The sequence below is a fragment of the Danaus plexippus genome, chromosome 5, assembly GCF_018135715.1.
Source record: "Danaus plexippus chromosome 5, MEX_DaPlex, whole genome shotgun sequence".
Taxonomy (NCBI): Eukaryota; Metazoa; Arthropoda; class Insecta; order Lepidoptera; family Nymphalidae; genus Danaus; species Danaus plexippus.
The window spans coordinates 4,496,098-4,521,789 of record NC_083539.1 but is presented as its reverse complement, the minus strand read 5'-3'; the positions used below and the strand labels follow the sequence as shown (position 1 = coordinate 4,521,789).

Here is a 25,692-nt window from a genome sequence, read left to right as displayed (position 1 = left end):
ACTCTTTCCTTTTACTACGGACGAATGACTGAGAAAACAGCGTGTTGTAAATCTTTTGGAATTAAGATGTTTACACAAAGCTGCTAAATTGGTTCGAGATATTGATGAAACATGAATATAAATAGGAATATGTTATATTTTTACCGATTTGGTAGCTCTTATGAACATTTTTAGGTATTTTTATTGATATTTCAACTATACATGTGATAGATAGTCATTAATTATGAAATTACGAGAAGAAAAGAAGAAACCTAGCCATTATTACAGTAGGCTTGTACTTAACTTGCTGCTTTTTTGTTGCTGTCACTCTTGCCAATCTGTTAACTCAACTAAAAAGACCTACATTACGTTTCATTAAACAAATTAGGATGTTTTAAATAAAATAGTGAAAATCAATTCTACAAAAACCTTCTTACCTTAAAAAATAAAAAGATGTATAGGAAACATTATGCAAAATCTTCTATTGGTGTGAGATTAATAATAAAAGGATTTGTTAGGATACATGCAATGATAATAATCTGAGTATAAAAAATCATATATATAATCATTATTTTTTAATTAGTGGCAAGTGTTTATAATTTACAGATAATTTTATAGCCGTTTAAAAAATATATGCTCATTTAGAAGCACTCTGAATGCTCTCATTATAAAAAGCTTTGCTCACAAAGAGAAAGTGAAATTTGGTTAAGAGTGTACGCAGACAGTGCTTGAAACTGTTTTGCATACAGACGAAGTTTCAAAGTCTAGCTTGTGTTTATGTCGTGACAGATTTATACCGGTCTTTACACCTTTATCTAAGGATGTAATTCTTTATGAATTATTTACGTCTCAAACCTTTTATACTTTTACATACATGCACGTTTATAATATGTTTATAAGTCATAAGTTTTATAAAATTTCTACGTATTTCAATCTAACACATTATTCCTGCAAACCATAAAACGAACAGAGTGAAAACCATTTAACGCTTCGAAATTATTTTTATACTTTAATATGTACTTGTAGGCATACTGTTTAATGGTGAGATCTAAGAGCTTCGCGAGTATTATTAATTTAAATGAAACTAATATATTTTAATTAAATCCGCGGATTATAATAAAATCATAATCCGCGGATGTAATATATATAAAAATATACTACGTGGATTTTATTAAAATCCGCGTAGTATATCCGAAAATATATTCGTTTTATTTAAATGAATAATGTTTAATGGTTTTGTTATTCCTTACCGGTTTCTCAGATACCTAATTAGCAGTTTTTCGTTTTCTTTGCCTCCATAATTATAATTTACGGAGATTCTTTCTTCATTCGCAATGCGATCACGAAACACTCTATGAAACTTGACGAAGGGTTTTTGGGGGAATGTTTCCTAGCAACGGGAATATCTCGTACATACAAATGATTGTAAATGGTATAGAGGGTTATAGAATAAAGAAATAAAAATTGTTATGCAATATCTCTAATAGAAAAATATATTAAATTGTCTTCAAATGCCTGAAACAAAAACTTTGGTTCATATTCAACATAATTTTCAAGATACGTTTAAAAAGTTACAAATTACCTTTGTCCTTTTATCCTCAAAAAATTAAGTAACTTTTTCTATGTTTAAAAAATCATCTACATGCACAAATACCTTCATAAGATTACTTTAACTATTTTTGTAGCGGGTAGCAATATGTTAGCTGTAACATAACCCTGACCAGATGGACTAGAAGGGTTCCCATTTTTCTTGTTCATAAATCATTCTGAACAAACGTTTGAATTCTCACCTTTTTGCTATATCAAATCCCGGTATTTTGAAATGTCTACCTTTGTTGAAAAAATATATTTATGAACAAGTAACAATGTTTTCCTTTATTTTTCTGCTGTATACTCTCAAAAAATGTCTATGTATAAGTCTACACTACAGCGTCCAGAGTGAAATTATTTGAGTTTTTGTTTTAACAAATTTTAAGAGAATTCGTAGTGAAAATCGTAATTTTTAACATTTTTCCTAACTCTTCCAAACACAAACTTGTGTAATCGCACTTAAGCAAAAATTTTAACATTTAATGGAAGTAAACAATAAAAGAAACCTTAACAAAACAAAATCATAATGTACTTACCTGGAAATACCCTAGCGTGGGTACGTAGTAATGATTTTCTATTACATCGACTATGTTTGTTGTAGGTATATCAAATAAATCTGTTTCCATTAAACCCTTAACAAACGGCACGTAATACCGTAATATGATTATACTAAACAGATTATTATAATAATGCTCCTATGATTATGGTTCGTGAATTAATTAATCCTTTTAATGTTAGTGATGTACATATGCAACAATACATATCAAATCTCTAGTCTGCTCACTATGATTACCGTTTATTTCAAATGTTCGGAGGCATTAAGATTTTTTTACAACTATTTTAGCCTAAACTTCGTTTTTATACAGAGTTATTAAAATATTGTATTAACAATCAGGCGCTAAACGCAGATTAATGATCACCTAAAACGTTTGGTCTGGGAAATATATTCCTACTTTAACAATGTGTTTAAAAGTTTTTTAGGTAAAAAATAAGTTAGTAAATATTTTTTTTACGATTTAAATATAATAATTACTAAATATATACTTACTAGAAATTTTGAAACTAATAAATTTTGATATCAAAATTTCTTCAAACATAATGATCTAAAACTCGATTTGAAATAAAATATCATGCAACATAAAATTTCACTATAATTTGAAATATAGCTTTTTTAAATAGGAAGTAACTAAAATTTGTAGATATAAAAAATAAACTAACGCCCGCGCCATAAAAAGATGAGTGGCAGCTGTAAACGTATCCAAACCGTTTCTAATTAGAAATGACACTTTATAATTGCGAGTGAGAATTCCGTTGATGATATTTAGAGTTCATAAAAGCGTATACACACAGTGTGGCTTTACAGAAATATTTTTTATATTTTTATCCTTCATTAAAATTTAGCATTTTAGCATGGAGATGTATTCAACATTGAAATTAAAATAATTTTATTGAATGTAGTAATAATAGTGCGGTTCTCACTGTCTATGTGGTAAGCACTGAATTTTATTACCCAACCTTATGATACATATGTACATATCTTTACATCTATTGAAACTACAAAACGGACCGACGATGTTTAAAAACTTTTAGACTGAACAACAAATGTCAGAAATGTTTTAATTTATACCCACTATATGGGTTATGAAAGTTTGATGCTTTTATGCTATTAATAAACACCCACACTGAATAACAAAATTTGTTCTCGCTATATAAAAATAGATATCTTCCTTTGAACCTCGCGTAAATGCTTAACGATTAATAACTCGTTTGTTTTTTTTTTATATACTTAGTATTTTGTTTATGAAACAAAATCATTTTGAAAACAAAAAGTGTATGAATACAGCCATCTAAAATACTTACTAATGTTATTTAAGGTAGAGCTCTTGGTATTTTGTGACTAACAGTTCTAATGTAAATAAGTAAAAAACAAAGTACTCATAAAACTGTATTCCAATTTTGGGAGATGAAATTCTAAGAATAGCGCTTCACCAATTAAGATAATGAGATTCATAGTTATTATGAAACTGAATATAATTCTTGATTACATTATTAATTAAATGCTCGTAAAAGCTACCTAACCGGGACTCCGTGAAACATTCTCTTAATTAAAAGCTGAATAAGCCTCTGAAATACAAATGCTGGCTAATTACGAGACAACGTCTTTAGACTAATTATTTCATATTTAAATACCATAAAATATTGTTATGAAACAAGCATATTTAAGATTTATTTTTGGCAAATATCGTAAGTAGGTAAATAGTATTCATAACAATCATTTTAACACTATCTGTGGCTTTATTATCACTAAACAAGTTCCTAATCGTTGTTTCATAAAAAACTAATCTCATTCGATGTTACTTCATTGAAGTAAATTGATTTATTATGTTCTAATTTTATTTCTGGTATAAGTAAGTATAATAATGTAAACATGTATACATTTTGTTTTAAGTATAAAATATGTAACAAATATGTATATATATGTACTATTACTACCAGATCTTTATATACAAATGATTAATTGTCTCACTATAGACAATAACTTAAGGTATGAGATCTGTGATCACCATATGTGGACTGTAATTATGAATTGTCAATTAAAAGATAATTAAGGGACATAAATCCTGATAAGTCCCCAGCTAATAGATTATCCCTTACAATAAATAGCGATATACTGATAAAAATATATAACTAAATAAATTCTTTACTGAAATGGAATTTATTATGTAAGAGTAATAACAATATGATAAAAAGATATTAAAAATATATATTAAATATTGAAAACAGTTTCTCTGTGTGATTTTTATGATTAAATAAATCATAAATAATAAATAAATAAAAATAATATTTGTTATTCTTAAGAGAAATACTTAAAGTATAATAAGTCCACTACAGCCACGTCAAATAAATGACATACATATGTATATAGAATAGGGTAGATGAACGCCTATCAAGAAGCTGTATAAGGGTCAGTGTAATGCGTTTTAAATTTTAGAGCAGAATATATATTACAAAAATCGTTTAGATGAAAACATATATATGGCCTCTATACGTACATTATTTCTTATAATAGTGCAACATTTGACAGAAAAGTTAGATACCCGAATATCCACCTTTTTTTGTAGGGAGTCTAGCAATAAATTTAAAGTTCCACTCATTTTATTCTTTAACCAAAGTGAAGTCCAAACTAAAATATCTGACGTCAGCCACTAGGGAAATTTTTCAAAATTTTATTAAAATATAAGTAGCGAACAGAGAAGACATTTTTCATGTCGGAAATACCTTAGTAGTGGAAATTTAATTTATGTGAAAAACGAACGTTGTAAATTTTTTGAACTTATGATAAAAGTTACTTTTTTATTACAGGTCCCGAAGGATCAGCGAAATTAATTTTGATGGAAAATAATTAATAACACAAGCCTACAGATCTAATTAAAAAGAGGAACAAGAAAACATTAATTTATGTTTCAAGAGAAATTAATACAAAGTATATGTTATTAGATTATTATAACTGTAACGTTTGTTTGTGTGTGTTGGCTATAATCAGATCTTGTAAATATCCATATGCGTGTATTTCTGAGTATTATATAAGTTAAAGTAACTTCTGGAAAACCACACAGTATAATTTGATTATTTAAACGTAAATTAAAAAAATTAAAGTATGAGACAAAAAATAGATATTTTAATTTTTGACACAGCTGTAATTATTATAGATGACAATACCTCGTTGTTCTTCTGCTCGCGTCATGTTCACAGTACATAGCAGGAAGTCGTCTAAAATATCTTCAACTATTTTAATTTCTATTACGTCTGTCCTAACAAGCAAAGAAAGTAATGTATGTATGTTTCGATAACTATGAAAAGACTGATCTCAGTATATGAAAATTAAGTTGCAACAAAATTATTTGAGGTCTGGTTCTCGTATTGAATCGAACGTGTGTAAATGTAGGAAAGTGAGTGTCGGCGTGCAAGGGGAAGTTTACGACCCCGCGCCCTCGACTTTGTTAAGGTTGTCCGGGTTGATTCTTTGTTGAACAGTATATTGAAAATATAAGTATAAAGAGCTTCCGTTGAAATCTCTATTAAAACAAAAAATATATATATACACTTATATTCTATTTATTAAATGTTTTCTCTATAAATAATATGTACTTGTGAAAACAAAACGGAGCTATAAAAATATTACTGTTAATAATTATTATAAATAAAATTCTATACGAAATAAAACATTTAAAAGAAAAATTTGGTACAACAATATGTTTTATTTAATATTTTGTTATTTACTGTACGTATAAGAATACACTGGCGTCTTGAGACGTCCCCCCAAGGTTCGCTGCAATTTTACGAGCGACTGCCCCTAGCCATCTAGGATTCCCTTGCACGCACAATACTTCAAAGGAACAATGCTGCAAAATTATATTATAACCTCTGAACGTTAGGTTTTGCTTTCTGTTTTTGTTTGTACTTGCAAACATGGAATTATTTTGTTGTTCATTTCATATTCTCTGGAATGTGATTATAAAAGGGTAATATTTATTTGTTTAATTCTTATCTTTTATTACATGGACATTAAAAAAGTGAATCGTAAACTATAAATTACGACTGAACTTCATTTTAACATCTTTGTTGCGAAATCAACCTAATATAATTCCACATTTTAAGGTTTATCTACAAGAAATGTCTATCATACTTAAGCCCAAATACGATTTCCCATTCATCATTTAGGATTTTATGATTCACATGAGTAAGATTTATTATGGGACGGCCTATAAATGTTAAAAATAAAAATACCGGTCCAATTATGCATCATTTATTGGAACCCATGCATATAAATCAAAGCTATAACGAATAAAATGCAACAATATAGAATATAACAAGGTGATGCCGACTTGGATAACAAGTATAATAATTGATTATAATTACCTATCCATACATAAAGATTAAAGTGTTTGAAAGTACACGTATATTGTATATTTTTTAATTTAACTTTGCATTTTTTTTTTGTTTGCTCATACAGGAAATATACGATACTAAAAATTTTACGATTAATTGAAAATTGTACAGGAGGTTAAAATACCATATAATGAGTGACTCTGCTTAGTCCGTGGGACGAACACCTCACCACGTGATCCAGGGTACTCCCGTTACCACACAAGCAAGGTGATGGCATTAGTAGCCTAATATGGAAGCAATCATGTAGTCTTAGGAATAGGTTATAAGTTTAAGTTATGTAATTTTGATTATAGTATACATCCAAGTAAGTTTCTCAGATTTCTCGAAACCTCTGGCGGGTCATGAAACGCATCCTATATAACTCAATGTATTAGTTTTTGAAAAATGATTAATATTCAGTAATTAAGACAAAAACATCACATAATTTTGCTTCTAAAATGTCTAGAACGTGATAATTATTCACACTGCAGACTACAGGGGGAAGTTGAATTTATGAATGAAATTCTATTACAAACTTTTCTCTCATAACTATTTTGCAATTTAAGTTTGTCTTGAACTTTGCAAGGGCAAACTAAGTTTGTAAAAATATCTGAAATATTTATGAATCTCTAGAACTGAAACAGCAGTGCGGAATAAATATTGTAAATTATTTCAGTATTCACTCACCAGATATCATTTTTCATTCAGCGTTACTATTATATAACATAATACTCGTACCAATTCAAACGTGATTATAAGTGTCATTGTGTGCCAAAGATTATTAAGTATAAAATATTTTTTAGCAAATGATGTGTTGTTTTTGTTCAGATACTTTTACAGTTTGCAGAAAAAAAACGATAAATTCTAACAAAGAACTCGGTTAAAAAAATAATACCCATTTGATAACGTTCACTGATAACAGTGTGTATTGTGTGCACCTTTCCTATGATTGTTAATATTAATATTTCAGTATTCTTACATTTTAAAAAATAGAGATTTAACTCCCCGAATAAAATAGTTAAACTTCAAAAAAATAAATCTTTTTTATATTGTTGCTCCGATATTCTTCCCTTATATTTTATGAATAACTTGATAAATCAAATAATTTTAGGAAATACTTGAGTTTTTATTTAAATTTTTGCATATTTTTTAGAGGATTTTTCTGTTATAGAAATTTATTGAGCTAAAAATACACTACATTCAATTTCTTGTAACTTTGGGGTAGACGCTATCTGTTGATGATATAAGATTCTTCTTCTGGAATATCCACGTTACTTTAGCACCACTTTTTCTACAACAGGTGGCGCTGCCCTAAAAACTATAGACAGCACTTGCACCTAAGCCATCGCATAAAAAAAATCCTCTTCTCACAGGTAGGTTACTGGTTTATCATTTTTCAAATGATTTACTTAAAATACACGCATAATTCAAGCGAAACTCTTAAATACACCATTGATTAACCAATCTTACCTTCAAGGATTTTTTATGTAATTAATATATCTTACAGTAATATTTGAATTGATCGTTTACTTTTAAATTTCAGACAAGTAATTCTTTCATAAACCATCTGGTAAAAAAATATATCGTGTATTAAAATTTTAAATAAATATGACAACTGGACGGGGTCAAATGTAAAACAGAAAAACAGGTTGTACATTTTTGAAATAATATATTTACTAATGCCAAAATCAATCTTAAACACACATCAAAACAGACATAAGTAATATGCACAATCTCACTTAACTAAGATATAAAAGTATACTATATTTGATTTTGGAAAACAACTGTTAGAATCCTTTCTCCTCTATAATACTTGATTTAATAGCATATAAATATTTACAGTAAGGCACTAGTGATACGCCATTGTAGGTTAAATAAGTACAAATAAAAAATAACACAAGTCCGTTGGTGATGGCACAAAGTTATGTCTCAGACGCGTGTATGAAACATTTTAACTACTATAAACAGACATTTAAAAAATCTTTGTACGTTAATTCGCTTTAATCACAATATTGCATAGATATTCTACTAAGATCGTGTAACAAAGCTTATGGCATCTGTCGCAAATGCTTTGTATATTATTTTTTGTACCAAACACAGCATAGTAGCAAAATGTTTAAAAAGTAAATAAATTTACTTTAAAAGTAAATTATAAGATATTTTAAATATCATCTATTTATTATAATAAAATATTTTTTAAATCTGTTTTAATATTCGACGCTGATTACAATATCGTTAACGAAACCAGATCAAACATATGAGAAAAACATGAAAATTAATTTATGCAATATAAAATAAGTGAATAATAAATCTATATAAGCATGGTGAAATAAAAGTTAAAACACAGAATCAAGAAGAAATATTCTCACATAAAATATTAGAAAAGATTTTTGTGATGAAATTTTGTGTTTTTCTTTGTTAATTGGCATAAATGTGTTTCAATGTAAACGTGAGCATTAACATCAAGTTATATTCACCGTTACGGATATATTCGTATTAAGTACTTAAATAATGAAGTAATCATGGACGGAGTGTTTGTAACTTTAATGATTGTTGCGAATTAAAATCTACATATTAAATTTGTAACGATACGAGATATCAAAATGCCAATATTTGTTTTTCATATAAACAACAAGAAGTGAAAATATCAATGCTTATATCTAAATAAAATTTAATGATTATAATTCCAGAGTAACATTATATTTATATATTTATATTTCGTTAATCTCAATATCAGATCTGTTCAAACTTCTTTTTTTTATATTCGCACAAAATTATCAGAATCTATTATAAAATTTTTATTTGTTATAACATCTATTGCACTAGCGTTAACAAAAATTAAACGTAAATTATTGTCAAAATATTATTGCCTTTGATAACACTATTATGTACATAACAATTAACTACGTGAAATAATTGCTCAGTTTACATTTGCTTAATAAATTTCAAGTTTCTACTGAGATTTCAAAATATGTGCGTTTATTAATCTAAAAATATTTAATAGTTAGAGATTGTTTATACAAGAGATTCTTGTATGAGAAAAAGAAATAAGAAAATGCTATAAAATCTAGATAAACTATGCGCTTACAAAAATATGATTAACTACTTGATTGATATTACATAGTTATAGTTAATATTAAGCGAAGTTAACAATAATTTAATCTCTTCTTATTTTTACTCTATGTTTAAATAATCAATATAACATATATCATAGAACCACAAAAGTGAAAACATTGTACAATATAAGGCACTTGGGATGCGCGATATTTCATTTGTTATACACAAATATTAAGCACTACAGATAATAAAATACAATGCTATTAATAATAACTAAACACAAAAATAGTTTCGTACACCCATCGACGAAATAAATCTACAACGGAAGACATTTTGAATTCGTTACATGTAAAATTCTCAAATAAAAACAATGACAAACATATATTAACTCTTTGGTTTAAGATTGTAATATATTGCCAAAACATGAAAGCGATCGATGAATATACGAAAAAATTATTAGACTATCGATCCGATATCAGTCCAATTTAAATATTGCTCTATATATTTTTGATAAAATATTAGCTTTGATACTTACATTTAATCAGTTACCGCTATCCTGCCTCTTTTTGCTATTTGGAGAAACGACGGTTCTTCTCATCTCCAAAATTCCAATATTTATGTAATTTGTACTATACTTATAAAACATTTATAAAACTGTAATAGTTCATATGTGAAAAAGTGTTTCAAACATCTGCGCAAGAATTAATCATGCAGCCAAATAGAAGAGATGTAAGATATTGCTTCAACTAAATGGAAATATATATATAAAATTTCGAAAATAGAAACAGTTCCAAAACATTTCATATATTAACGGCGCCAAATTTTATGCTTAACAAAATTAACATTTACAATATTTTGTGAATATTCATATATATCTAAATCTAATAAATAAGTAAACTCTAAAGATAGCTTAAATAAATTTAGCGCCGCGGTAGGTAGGGTAACCTAACAACATTCGTGCTCTAACAACAACGGTCAAGCGACAACAGAAGTACAATGTTACAATACAGTAAATATAGTCGATGGCGTGTGCCACTTCAAAATATAATAAATTGTTAATAAAGATCATCTTGTTATAAACATAACAGGCATATAATGTTAATAGTTAGACTATTAAAATACATAGTACATGTTAACTTGAAAGGCCCAACAGCTATAGCTACATGGTGGTCGATGTTCCGATGATAATGTTACGGCGACTTAGTGTCCATTGCGGGAGCCGACCGCTTCTCCGTTAACTCCTCACTCACCTAGCCGGGTTAACGAGAAGAGAGAAAAAACAGAATGTTAGTATCAAAATGTCATGGTCCGAGTACACGTAGCCTCAATCGCGAGGTCGAACGCTTCAACGCTTTTACGCTGCTCGCGCTAAACGTCAGACTCCATATTTATATAACAAAATCTGTTTGTTTGGAAAACGGCTCATGATCTCAAAAAGTACGGAAACTGGCGTCATGCAGCTAAAAAGCGATCAAGCTGGATCTCGGATCGATCTATTGTGTACGGATTCAAATATAAAATTCTGATAATATAAAGGGAGGCTATCAGGCATTCGTGCCGCGACATTATGCTATGGTCCTGTTAATAATTATACAACGTATATTTAAATTAGTTTACTTAGTTAATGGTTCTGAAAATGTTAAAATAATTTAGTATGATAATGATAATCTACAATATAGGATTAAATGCCCAATAGTTCCCAAAGGCGGTGCCTGATACATCTGGATACCTATGCATCAAACATCGCCATAACAGACAAGCATAGGTAATAAATTTATCACTTATATAACCATAGCACCCGATGCAAGTATGTAAGTTATTTAACACATCATTGTAATTCAATAATTGTATATGATAGCATTCGATTAAGAAAAAAAATATATGTTAATTCTGTGATACGTATCAATAATGTCATTACATATTTGCATGTTAGTGACTCATATAATATAAATACATAGTTACAAATATCTGCATTGTGACAGTAGCAGTTATGACGGTGCACTTTGTAATTATTATGTCAACGGGAACTTGGCCTTGTGGAGTTGCATGTTAGTCGTGTGAGGCTACAATTGACCAAAATACTTCACGTCATCAACTTTATTGACTCATTGTGTTCACATGTATTGTAAATAAAAAAAAAACAAACGCGAAACTGTATCAGCTAATAAATAAAAAACGCCTGCTGAAAATTTTAGACAATTTATTGCATGTATATCTTCTGAAAATGCATTTAATATTTACAATCAACAATCGAAATATTATTTTACATAATTATATAAATCTCTTCGTAAAAATTAAGAATAGTATTTAGATTGAAAATCCATTTTATGTAAAGCGTGAAAATACGTAAGTGGCTTGGATGCCACATAAATCCACAAGGACACAAGTGCAAAAAATCTTACTCATAAGAAACTTTCAAATAAGAAAGTAAATAAAATAATACCTAAGGCAAAATATAGAATCAACTAGCTTAAAAATTTCATATAAAAATCTTAAATTGACTAAGAATCTTGTGATGAATATTTAAACGTTAAGTCAAAGGATGGGGCATTTTTATTTAATACTGGAGCGATGGCACTATTTCTGAAAATGCTCTTCCCTTTGACTAATACTGGGCGACCTTTAGGAAAGAAGGATTTCACAACCGAAGTATAGCACCGGTCTGAATTTTTGGTTACGTTGAACAAGTTACAAAATTATTTATAAGTAGGTCCATTACGATCACTTTAATCCTTCTTGCCTTGCATATACATAATTCTAAACAATACCCGCCAGAACATTATTTGCATAAATAATGCATTCGTGACTCTTAGAAAGCACATGTTGTGATTACAACAGCGACATAAAAACAAAATGAGTAATTTGGTAACGCTGTGCAATTCGAAAATACAACCGCTAAAACAATGTTACAACGCCTCGCATCACAACATGTTTAAAATCTATAAAAGAAGAAAATATAAAAATCACAGTTACAAATTATGCAGTGTCACTTCAGATCCAATAGAAAGTGGCATATCCTCGTACAAACTAATAAGTACACAATAAATAAGGACACAGAGAGACGGTAAGCAGAGGCAGTAATTCTCGAGACAAATATGCTGGACATTTTAAAAAACGAGATTCATATAAAAAAAATTACGGAATAAATGTCAAGCGTATTTACCACAAGGTGCCACGCGCTTCTCACCTTGAACAAAATGGCGGCGTGAGAGCGTTTTGGCGGGAATTAAGGCGCCGGTAAGGCAGTGCGCTGGTAAGGGTGCTCCCTCACTTGCGTCAGCCGTCCCGCCCTCCGCACGAGACCTAGCGGCACATGATTTATATCATCTGTGTCTAATATATTCCCAATGTTAACCCACATAACAAGACTTCCAGGCTTTGATATCCATATTTCTGGCAGAAAAACACGGTATTTCCGACATTCTTTCCTCAGATACCTTAGATTTCGAACAAATTAAATTGTTGAACACAAATTGCTTTGAATTTAATTTTGGAATGAATTTTTTTAAGTTCCGTTGACATCGCCTGGGAAGCCAAAATAATTAAATGCTGAAAAGAATTTTTATCTTATTAGCTTTACGACAGTTACTAAACTAAATGTTTTCTTATAAAAGCAGCTATAACTGCTAATGCGTTTTACAAATTTTTGAAATACTTTTTATACCGAAGCTTTACTTTTGGCAGAATCACTAAATTATATTATGCTTATTTTAGACTACTAAACTTTAACTATTATTTTATTGCTTTGGAAAAATAAAAAAAAAATAAAAAATCTCATCGGCGATACCTGTTAGAGGTAGGTATGCTAAAAACTGGCTTAGTAATCGTAAATTCTACAAAAAATGTTACGTTTAGCTTGAATTCTAAATTTTTACTGCAAATAAATCATTTGACTAAGTATAAAATATACTTAAGTGATTTTATATATTGCATAAAGCTCACTCTTTTCTAAGCTAAAATCTTTAAAAGATAAAAAAAATACTTAAACCTATGGTATGTTTATAAATATAATAATATGGCTAATAAATTAATAAATTACGAGATATTATAACAATAATATAACATTCGTATCCGCTATCATAAAATGTTACGTTATTGGGTGGAGGATTTTGTTATATTGTTCGAAATTTAAAATTAATTATAATGAATCTTAGTAGTCATTGTTATTAATACAGATTACGTTTGGGTATAAATCGATAAATTTCAATAGTATTTGGTCCCTTATGCTTGTAATCACTGAATTTTATTATTACTATATCATTCAGAGATTTCTGTTAATTGAAATTCTTGTTAATCACAATCGGGAAGACGATATAATAAATCAAATTCATGCCGTAATTAATTAGTACGAAAATCACGTTCTAAATGTGTTGTGGACACCAAATGTTATTATATTAGTTGTATTACAAGCGAAGGTTATTACAAAAAAAATATCTAGTTGTGCTAAATATGAAAATGTTCCGTGGAATAACCGATAAAAATAAATACATATGAATATAATACGATATAGAAATCTTTGTCTTTGTATATGAAACATCGGTAACTTAACGTGTTCTATTGGCAGTTTCGAAAACATAAAACTAAAATTATTTTCTATTCATATTACTGCCATTCGACATAACAAAATTACAACGGTAGAATATATGCAATAAAATCGTTACTATATTACTTTGTGTATATAAAATGTGCTATATAATAAATAATATCTGTTCGTTTAGAAACAAAATATACTTTGTATCACTGTACAAAACGGTTAAAAGAAAACAATGATGATTTAATATTAACAACATAACGTAGGTACAATATGTTCGTGTCACTATACTAGATCGTCCTTAACATAAATCTTATGCTAGATTATATCGCTCTTATGAATTTAGAAGGCCCTTTAAGTGGTCAGGGACGGCAAAAGACAAACACCCAAATGAGAAAAACCTTTGCACAGACTAATAAAGTATTTTGGACAGAATCTGGTTGATACAAAGTGGCAAAAAGATAATTTGTGGCAATATGTATAGTCTGTGGCAAGGCAAATCATATGGCAATGTGTATATAGATCCTAATAATGGTGCGATGGTCGAAACGATGAAGTTGGAAGCCTGTCGTATCTTATTGTGGTCTGCAATTGTGGCCAATGTCAAAAGCCAGCGAGTAGATATCTCGACGCTGCAACCCCATTAAAAAATTTAAGAAAATTTTAAGTAAGGCGTTATCTTTGTATTAGTCTGTTAGTGTATTGATTTCCGAAGTTGGCTTGCGACTGACTATAATATTTCAATGAATGAGTTTGTTTTTGTCCCTCTCATCCATTCATAACAAAGCGATGGTTAGCGAAGAACGATTTAAGCTTCAAATAAAACCGTATCAATGAAGGGGCATGCTGAAAATTATTCAAAGGTTAAAGGGATAACTCGTGGATAAAAAAATTAATAGCGTTCTGTTAATGCTTTTAAAACACCTAATGCGTCTTACATATTACCACATTCCTATAACATGTTCCTACCTAAACTATAATGACTACATGAGTCTAGTGGATTTTTGTAACCCGATACCTTTTAGTTAGTATTATAAACATTTGGTAACATCTGAATGCAATAATATTTATCGTCAACGTAATAATATAATATATATATGTGTAGATCCATTGATGGATCGTTTAATATGTGTATATTTTTTTATTAAAATGATGTTACCAAATGTATAAAGATCAACGGGCGAACAACCCACCCGTATGGTCGGCGGCTGCGTACTCAGCAGTCAGCAAAGGATTGGTCAGCGCTGCGTAGTTAGCATACTCAGCGTACGGCGATGCGTAGATCAGCTGATGAGCTGGCTCTCCTGGTGATAGTAGACCAGCTGCAGCGCCAGCGCCTGTACCGTTCAAGAGACCCTGAGGCCCCTGAGACATACGAGGTGATAAAATCAGCGGTGCTCCCAAGGGGGCGGGAGTGCGCAAGGCCACGCTCCCGACGCCACCGACTCCTCCACCAGGTGCCAGCAGCCGTTGAGTCTCAGCAGCCACACGTCGCCATTCTTCATCAGCTGTGAATTCCGGTTGTTATAAATTTGTAGATATGTAAAATTTTAAGGCAACATTAATCTTAACAGTACTAAATGTTGACATCGGTAATCATATTAAGATTAAACAGATGCCTACGACAATCCACTGTATAGAACAAAGTAACCAGAACATATGCTTGAAATATATTTAGAATTTAAACAAAAACATTCAGTAAAATCAGCAAATGTTTTCATCATATTTGGTAAATGAAATCACCCATATTAGTAATTAATAACCGTAACATGCCACAAATCAATTAAGTTAGTCACCTTAATGTGATCGTATTACTCATGTTGGTACAAAAATCTTTACACAATGTGATGTACTAACAATAAATCGAATCGTAAAAAAATCCCCATACACTCAAGAATCATCCCTTTTGTTAGTATTTTCAAGAATAATTACAAATAATAAAACACAATATTATGCAGCCCTTGACATGTATCATGATCTCAAATCATCTATATGCTAATTGTTGAAGCTTTGAAGGCAATGACAGTTGGACAAACATAAAAATATAAATTTATAAGATAAACTTATATGAAGAAAAATATGCCAAACATTATGCTAAACGATGATCAATATATTTACATTGCTCAAAACGGTGTTAATTTTTTATAAATTTCACAAATTTTTAAATATGCAATAGTAAAGAAACACCTATCCAAAAAATATTAAAAATTTAAAAGAAATTAAAAAAAACTCGGGTTTTCGGATATTACTACTCGTATTTTACTATTTTTCAACTACATATATCATGCCGAAGTTTCGGTTTCTTTGCAGCAACCTTAATCACGACTGAACGAGATGAAATTTGAATGACTTTCATCTCTTCTGCCTGTGATCACGGTTGCTGCAAAGGAACCGAAACGTAGTGATGATGTAGTTGTAAAATAGTAAAAAGTAGTAGTAATGTCCGAGAACCTTAGTTTTATTTAAATAATGAATGCACGCAAAAATCGTAGATCATTATTTAAAGAAATACCTAAACTAAGACTTAATGTATATTAGTGACAAAACATGAATGCGACCATACTTATTAGGCACTGACCGTTGACGGGCACGACAGCTTTCGTGCTAGAGTCGCGATATGTGCCATTAATAATGGCCAGTTCCATCAACTGACGTTTCTTCAGTTCATCCTCGCCGTCCGCTTGCTGAAAAGATATACTCATAGTTAGACCAGAGACAAAAATATTATTTTGTTTTCTAAGATGTATTAATGTGTAGGTACTTAGAGTCGTAAAATTCTTAAATTTTCACAGATAATCACCATAACACCTGAAGATAAGCCACTACTTTTATATGTGATGAAATACCAAGAAATCATATTCAAAAATATACTTACGGGCACGAGTAAACGTTTAACTTCTTCTACGGCTCTAGCCAACTTGATTTTTGCTCTGTTCTCCGTATCTTCTACTGTAAGCAGTACGTGTAAGTCGTCAGCCAAATGCTCCCAATTTGGCTTGCCTCTATTCGCATCCTCCTGGAATATGCCCAACAAATAAATCATTGGACACATTATACTTAGGACACAGCTTATCCCAATTTATTTGTACAAATTATTGAGCCAGAAAAAGGAAAACCGTTGCCAAGAATGTCTAGTGAACTAAGAAAGTAATTATATAAATAGTTGAAAATTCTAAAATGGAAAGATGTCTAAATTATATAATTAAGAGAAACGAAAAGGATGTCGAGTTCAATAGAAATACGTTATATCCTTAAAAGGATCTCATTAGAACTTCACGGAATAGAGTGAATCATGATTCAAATTAAATAATAATCGTTTTACTCAGAATAAAATAACAATTAAAGAAACCTGACTGCGGCTCCGACTGAGGCTGCATGAAATATAAATACCAATATTTTGAAATATTAACTTCATTCATAATGACTATAAAATTTTATATTTACCTTTTTCTTGTCTCTCATTGAACCCTTGCCTCTAACCATGATTTTACATCCAGTTTCTTGTTCCAACTGCTTTGCTGTCATACCCCTGGGTCCTAGAATCCTTCCCACAAAGTTGAACTGGAAATTAAAAATACATCTTTACTATGAACTAATTAATTTAAAACCAGTAAAAAATTTTAAAGACGTTCCCACGTTTTTCCACAATCTGAGCATAAAAACTCATTACCAGTTTAATTAAAAGCATTACACATGATTCGTGTTTGCTGTATGCGTTCACGCAAGTAAAATTTCATCATGGAACATTTGACACAACCTCATTTTCTAGGTATCAAAGCTTAAGTCGGCTGGATATATACGAACCGTGAACGGCTATCATTCTCCCGTCTACATAGAAGTATGAAATGGAACAATTGGCCTTGCGCCAAAATACACATAATATCATAACACCCGTTTTTCAAAACTCTTTATACGTGAATTAAAATCATTACTTGAGAGTTATTTTATATGAATGGTGGGTTAGTTTAAATACGCTGATTATAGATCAAATATTATATGGAATATTTGAATTCAGGCAGACTAGTTGAAGACGAATTAGCTGTCTTCAAATACACATTTTCTGGCATTATTCGTGTAAACAGCTGATAGTGTGTGTATTATTAGTTAAAATAACTATTCTTACATTGGCATAGAAAGAAATACGAGCTGAGGAAATGGCTAAACAATGGTTGTTGGAACAGTCGCGTTTCTTTACGGTCCAGCTATTTTGAACATTAATTTGAGAGGAGAGCGAAAAATAAATATAAAAATAATATTATTTGTAAGAAGCGGCATTGTTAGTGTGCTATTTCCTGTAGTGGCTTAAGCATTAAGATTATTTTCTTTATAAATCTAAATAACGAAAAGTATTAACACTACGTAAGCATTTAACATATGAACACATTTGAATAAAAGTTGTGTATTATTTTTTTATGATACCTGACGTCTTGTAACAATATTAGAATCTTTATTATTTCAAATATGTTCAAATTTCAGCATCATGTAAAAGTGTCATACTTGCAGACTTTTTGCCCAGGTCTATTTCTTTCAAAAGCCATTTATAACTTCATGAGGTGTTTGTTCAACTTCAAGTGTTTGTTCGCCGCAAAAATGTTTTAGTAAGTTTCGATAAAGTGACTAAAGTTTATTTAAAGAACAATTTATATTTATGCTGATGGTTTCAACTATCATACTGAGCATTTGATTTGTAAACTAGACAATTCACTGCTTTAGATCATGAGCTTTATTTGATACGTCTTCAGACATTGATATAAGTTCAATTAATATTAAATAGATGTCAATTTAGTTTTTTAAAATGAAAAGCAACACTAAATGGCTAATAACTAAAATTCAAGCAAAAAGGTCGTCACGGTCATCATCTACTGCTCGTTCCCAATTAGCACACTGGTCGCAACAGAATGTAGGCTAGGCGTTCTTAGTGCTTCCTAGTTGATCATAACTCAATTTGAATTAGAATGTTACAGTTGGTAGGGAGAGGCTTAGATTTTGTATCGTATATCTGTCTACGTCAACTAGTAAAAACTTTAGAAGAAATACTTCCTAAAAATTTATAACCCAGAGATTTATTTTCAGTCGGAATTCCGTAAAATGAACTGAGCGTTTCCTTATGTTTATTCGCCTAACGGACGTCTGTTGAATCTAAAATAAAATGTTGAATAATTAGTTTATATCAAATGGTAAGTCCTTGTAAAGATAGTATTTTAACCAGATTTCGCTCGAAATTATTGGTTTTATAGTTGTCGTTACGTTATTCCAGATTGTCAAGCTCTATGCAACATATTTTTTTCTATATAGGACTTATTTCACTTTATAGCCACCTTATGAATCAACACTATAATCGATAGACTGTAAAGCAAAAGGATAAGGCATATAAATGTATAATGTTGATTCTTATTCATATAAATGCATAGAGTTTATTATATCTTCATTTGTATGTAATTTGATTAATATTAATAGCTTCTGTATTGATAGGTAGGTACTAGTAGTTGTGTGTGAAATCATTAAATATATATTTTATTCCATTGTATTATGCCGGGGCCCATTGACGCTAAGTACAACTGAGAGCTTGATGGTCACTTCATATTAATAGTGTGTATTCAATGTAAACTTATGTTTATTAAAATTACAGTAAGTAACTAGACCTGATTAAGTAAGTTTTTTGATTTCTTAATTCAACAAGACGAAAAATACAATTAACTTACTCGTTAATTTAATTAACTGTATTTAATTCATTAATAATAAGTAACACCTTCATGGAATATGCTAAACACCGTATTTGATGATATAATTATCAGCAATAATACAGGGAACAGAATTTTGATCTCTGGTATCTAATTAGGTGTTTTATTTGCTACATACATAAAACCACCACAATTCCTAGTTAAATTCAGCAAAGATATTCTAAGTGTTTCATAGATGATATATCATTATTTAGATACTTTAAAAATGAAACAAAAGTATATGTTAATAAATTTGTAGATGTATAAAGTGCTCGTAGAAATATTTAACCATTAAGGGAGTTAATTAATATAAGCATTACTTTGTTTAAAGTATTATATGTATTATGAAAATTCATATATATCTATAGGTGGATAAAATTTTCTGTTTTCATTAACCGTATCTATAAATACATTGTTTCGTAAACGAACATCAACAGAAAACACATTTTATCTTAATTTATGCATGTGATTGTGATAACTATGTTATGCTTTAGAGCTTTAAGTGCTTTTTTAGCTATTCTCAACTTCATGAAAACATGCTATGCACTTACATTGTTTTGATTTCTTAGAATGAATCCCCAGCAAAGTTATTATAATGGATAAATGAAACGTTTCGGAAAGAAAACAACTTTAAACTCACTGAAAGATTTACTGTGTGTTTAATTATAACGTCCAAAATTTTACCTGATTAGTATAAGTACTATAATTATATTATTATATACGCTACCAAATGTTTATCACACATTTTGGAATGGTTGTCCTATAATTACAAAACCTCTTTAAACATTTATTTAAGTTTTCAGAAGGTAATTTTGAAAGCTCCTAATATATTTCACGTTCCTAAGCCTAGTTTAGCTGTGCTAAAATGAACTATTGACCGCTATTGATTGCCAATTATGATGTCGATGTCGGATGGATGCAGGTGTATTACCTATAAATACTGTAATTGATTGATGGTTTAATTTCTATAAAATAGCCCTAGGATTTATTATGGAAATATTTCCTTAAACAGTATTCTTATACTTATTGTTTTGTAATAAAGCGCAGTTTGGCATGATATGATTATGGTTTACAGTTATTTTTGAGTTCGTGCATTACCCACAATTGCTGCGGGCGCATATTGGTATTTTATGTTAAGCTTCAGCCATCTATGATTATGAATTTTATACTTTAATCAAATAAGCCGCTGCCATTTGCAAATCTTTATAGCGTTAAAATTTCTGATGAAATCAAAACATGCTTGAATAAAACAAAATATTTAATTACTATTGCATGGCGAGACAATACCTGTTGGTACTCCGGGTACGAATATTTAACCCATCTTATGGTCTTATTCTATTATCACAGAATCCTTTTATTGCGAAGTTTTCGTCAATGTAATCGCCATCTCAATTATAGTCCTACTAAGTGATAAAAACGTGTATGAAATATGATATTGTGACACAAATGACAATAAAAATAAAATACCGACTAGTAAATTTTTTCTTCATATATATGTTTTGTACAATAAGCCAACAATATTTCCCCATTTTAATTGTTATTTTAACACAGCGTCACAAGTGCCAAGTCTCGATTCATGGTTAATACGACAATTACTCAAGCCAGACAAACGGACGAATCGGAAAATAAAACAACTTTTAATATACTACACAAAAACTAATGTGACATATTTCCTGTCTCTTTGACTATATTTTGGCACACATATTGTTCATTCACACATCTAACGAAGCTTGCCTTGAAATTAGAAGCAGCTTGTGTCCAGCTGAATTTACGACACAATAATTGTAGATTGATTTAGTTTGTCGCAATTAAAATTAAGGCGTAAAAATAACGTTAATAACATTGACTACTTTTACCCGTTATTTCGCTTTCAATGCTACAGTATTTTTGAGACAAGAAAGAGATACAGGTATCATTCTAGGGCTTCAATTGTATATATCCAAATACTAGGTATTAATTTTTCATGTAAGAAAATTACATACACATAAATATTGCCATCTTTAATATTAGTGAATAATATTTTGTTCATAATACAAGATACACGCCTTTCCTAAAATATTTATAAAATTGTATTTTTATGTTTGTATTGGTTGATAAATATTATTATTTTATGAAAAAGGATCGCTTACTTTTACTCATATTTGTATTCGGATTGTTTATCTTTAGTTTAAGTAGTTCTTACCTAGGACGCTAGTTTTACTTCTGCATTACGACATACGACTTATTTATCGATAAACACCAGATGGTCAGCGAAACAAGTAATGATTATACATAAGTGCTAAAGTCGTAAAAACCTGGTTTGATTTGTTTTGTCTATGACTTGTATAAATATTTGAAACGGGTTCACCGCATATTTTGAGATTTATTCAAGTGTAGAAGGATAGCGTTAAAATCGGAGTTTGAAAATAAAGTTGTATACCCCTTTTGATCTATGATAAAAACAATTGAAAATATATAAAAACAGGTCTTGATATATATTTCATTAATAACATATTTTTCTACTAACAAATTGTGTTTTTTTTTTTTAATTATATATTTTTTATTAACAATTCCCTTAATTTCGAAAGAGGTCGTCATACTTAACAAAAACTTTTTTTATGTGTTCAAAAGTAAGATTTCATCGCTTCTTTTTCTTTCGTCAGAAATCGTTAGAACATTAACACAGTTTTTCTGGATGACATCGCAAACTCATAAGACAAAAATACTTGACATGTTGACTGGACGCTTCGTTTTTTGTCCCCCTACTTTTTAGTTCTTCCTTTTTTATCCTTTGAAAAACGTTACTATGCTTTTTAACATGAAAAATAGAAAAAAATTAAAACGAGATTCATTAAAATTTGCTTTAGACTTAACTCGCCATAAAAATAATGTTTAATATGAAAATTATTTTGTTAAGTAATTATATAGTGTGTATATCATGTTTTGTGTCACAAAAAAAATAAGAAAGTTCAAAGTCTTTGAATTGTATTTGAATTGTAGATATGTTGCAATAGGAATACCTAATAAATTATTTACGATATTTTTTTTATTTATCAGGAAATTCATAAAAAACTAAGTTCATTACAAATATTCCCAAAATCAAGTTATATACAGAGAAGACATTGACGTAATCGGTATCATAATCCTGTTTTGAAATTGCTTTAAACAATAACTTGAAGACATAAGCAACCAACTACTTGAGAGTAAAGATCATATATTGTAACATTTAGCATCAAGTCAGGGCACATTCGTTTAACCTGTCATCCTGACCCGCTAATCTACACAATCTGAAAACAATATGAAATGAAGACTAGCGAATCAGAAGGTAACATTTTATAATCATGACTGTCATATAAATATTCAACAATATTCAATTGTTATTCAAAACAAATTTACGTTACCTCTTGTAATATGAATACCTGGAAGATTGTCTGGATAAAGATTTAAATATTAGTTATTGATTTACTGATTAACAGTTATATTAAAATTTATGTTAAGCAATGTGATTTGATTCACCAAGATTCATATTCATATCAGCGTAAAATATAACTTCTTCGCTGAGGTAACACTTTAATAAGTTATTTCATTTTCTGATAAAAAGAAAGAGAGGCTAAAGATTTAAGACGATTGTTATTTGTTATATCAGATGACCGCTTCAAAATCATTTATCTATAATGAATTTAATTAGTTCGAATTTTAAATGTTACCTTTAAGTTATGTGCAATAGAAAAAAAAAACAAAAATATTATACGGCGTTAATCATCCGTTTATTCCTTGTTATCCTTTAAACAAGATCTTGTCTAATGCGATCTACACTGCAGTTCAGAAGGCGTCGCTTATCAAAGCAAATATGCAGGTGATAAACATAGAATGTAAATAAATATAAAAGGGATCATTATCGCTTATCGGCTACTGGGTGGTCAAATATTTAATAAGAGGCGAAAGGTGTTGCAACTATTTGTTTAATTGGATAATGACAACAGACCTTCAACATAAAATAATGACTCTAAATAGTTGGGAGTTAACTTTTTACATACGCAATTAAGCTGACATTTCGATATCTCTTTTTATATTAAAGATCAGATAATTTTGAATATTTTATCAATATAATTTTCATTAATCAAATATTCATAATCAAGAAGAAACAAACGGAATGTTCTATATTTTTGTAATAAACGAGTAACAGAAGTGTGACAGCTGGACGAATAAAAAATAATCACAGCCATCAAAACAGAAACATGCTAAATTTTATCACGTTTAAGAATTTTTAAATGTACGTAAGCAGAAGATGTAATAAAACTTATTTCAATCGAGGAATTCAGTAAAATGCCATGAATATACATAGATTAATATGAATCACAGTTTGCCATTTAGTCTAGCAGTTCACGAATCATGTGATAAATAGAACGGAAATAAGCGGCAGCGCTGGTTTATAACGCCAGTTAATATTTTAATATCCACCGGGTCGTGGAAGCTAATAAAACATATTTTTTGAATTAATTAATGGAGGATAAACATTAATTTCCTTTGCAGCTAGTGGCCTGTATTTGCAAATTGAAATTTGTGCATTAGAACGTCTTCCTGACATCTGTATCATACAGAAATGTGACTGTAAAATTTAAATCATACGTTTGTATGGTCGGTATATGCATCAAAATTTATTATTATGAAATACTAGTGTCGCCTGGAATTTAAATTAGAATGAAGATACCCATGTCGAATCCGAAATTATTTTCAATGAAATATCGAATAACATTTGGTTACGCCATTCAACATTATCCGATATTATTTATAGCTTGGGTCTAGATTCCCTTCTCGGTCTAAACCATTTTATCTTTAGAACAATTTTGCTGACGTTTGTTTTCGAGTGATAAAGCACACGTTGCATGCTTTCCAATAACGCATTGTAATTAGTTGGAATAGTTTCGATTTTTTTTGTATAGTAGTATTATTATATACAAAACTTAGATAGATAATACAAGCCAAGTTCGGTTGAAAGTTTTAAAACTGTGAAAGCTTGACCTAAATGTAATGTGATAATTCTTTAAATAAATCGTGCGTCTTCCTTATTTTAACGATTCAATTTTTTTTTAACTTGACATCACTGCCGCGGATATCTTTTTTTAAACGCAAGCCATGTGGCAACTTTCTTCAACAAATTTTATTTTTATATTTAATTATGTCTATGTCTTACTATTATTTAAAATGAGCGTGTTCTCAAATATATATCTGTGAGCTGTTATCTTAATATATTTTTGATATTATCTACTTATAACGGTTTTGGACATTGAAACGTTTAATTATACAACAAAATAGGAAACATTCAACAGATTTAAATATATTTTTTTACAGACTTAGGTGTAGTTAGAAACTGTAGTGTGTAAAAAATATAAGCAGCGGTCTTTTCGAATAAGGCAGTACGTAATAACGGGTATCCCTAAATGGATATGCAATGTACGTCTTAGATAGTTAGACAGATCTGTGATGTTAAAACCAGGTATATAACTATCTGATATATCTGAATAATTTGCGAATCATCGTTCGGCGGTCGAAATAAAAAAAATAATCAAAACTAGTAACATATTTTTGTCTTACACTTATAATTTACTTTGTTAGTTTTGTTTAATGATTAAAATAAATAAGAATAGTAGGAGAACAACGAATATAACATTGGATTAAAAATTTTGATTTTAAGCCACAAAGCCAGGATGTCGGGAGCTGTTATTGTAATAAATATGATAGTAGTATATAATAATTGCTCTGTATATATGTATCAATTATTACAAGTTGCACGATTCAAACGAACAACGCTAACCAGAGAAACCAGTGAGACAAGTTCGCTATTGCAACTCTCATCTAGTTGATATACTTAGTATGTTTGAGCCTGTTTTCGATGCAATCATATAC

General features: G+C 29.7%; 1 protein-coding gene across 7 annotated transcripts in view; it reads right to left on the bottom strand.

Annotated features, from left to right (window-relative positions):
- Positions 1–8,147: 8,147 nt before the first annotated feature.
- Positions 8,148–25,692, bottom strand: part of LOC116769123 (protein held out wings) — a 48,646-nt gene continuing 31,101 nt past the window's right edge. Inside the window, exons 3-8 of one of the 7 annotated variants that reach the window (XR_009753808.1) lie at positions 17,531–17,647; positions 16,962–17,102; positions 16,650–16,770; positions 15,280–15,594; positions 12,743–14,718; positions 8,148–10,805 (exon numbers count right to left, since the gene is read on the bottom strand). Coding sequence is in view for 6 of the 7 variants with exons in the window: in XM_032660142.2 (XP_032516033.1) it covers positions 12,782–12,858; positions 15,280–15,594; positions 16,650–16,770; positions 16,962–17,102; positions 17,531–17,647 (771 nt within the window). In the remaining variant the exon portion in view is untranslated. Of the gene's footprint in view, positions 10,806–11,738; positions 15,595–16,649; positions 16,771–16,961; positions 17,103–17,530; positions 17,648–25,692 lie in introns of those variants that run through there. The other 6 variants (XM_032660142.2, XM_032660146.2, XM_032660141.2 and 3 more) reach the window with 6 other exon arrangements.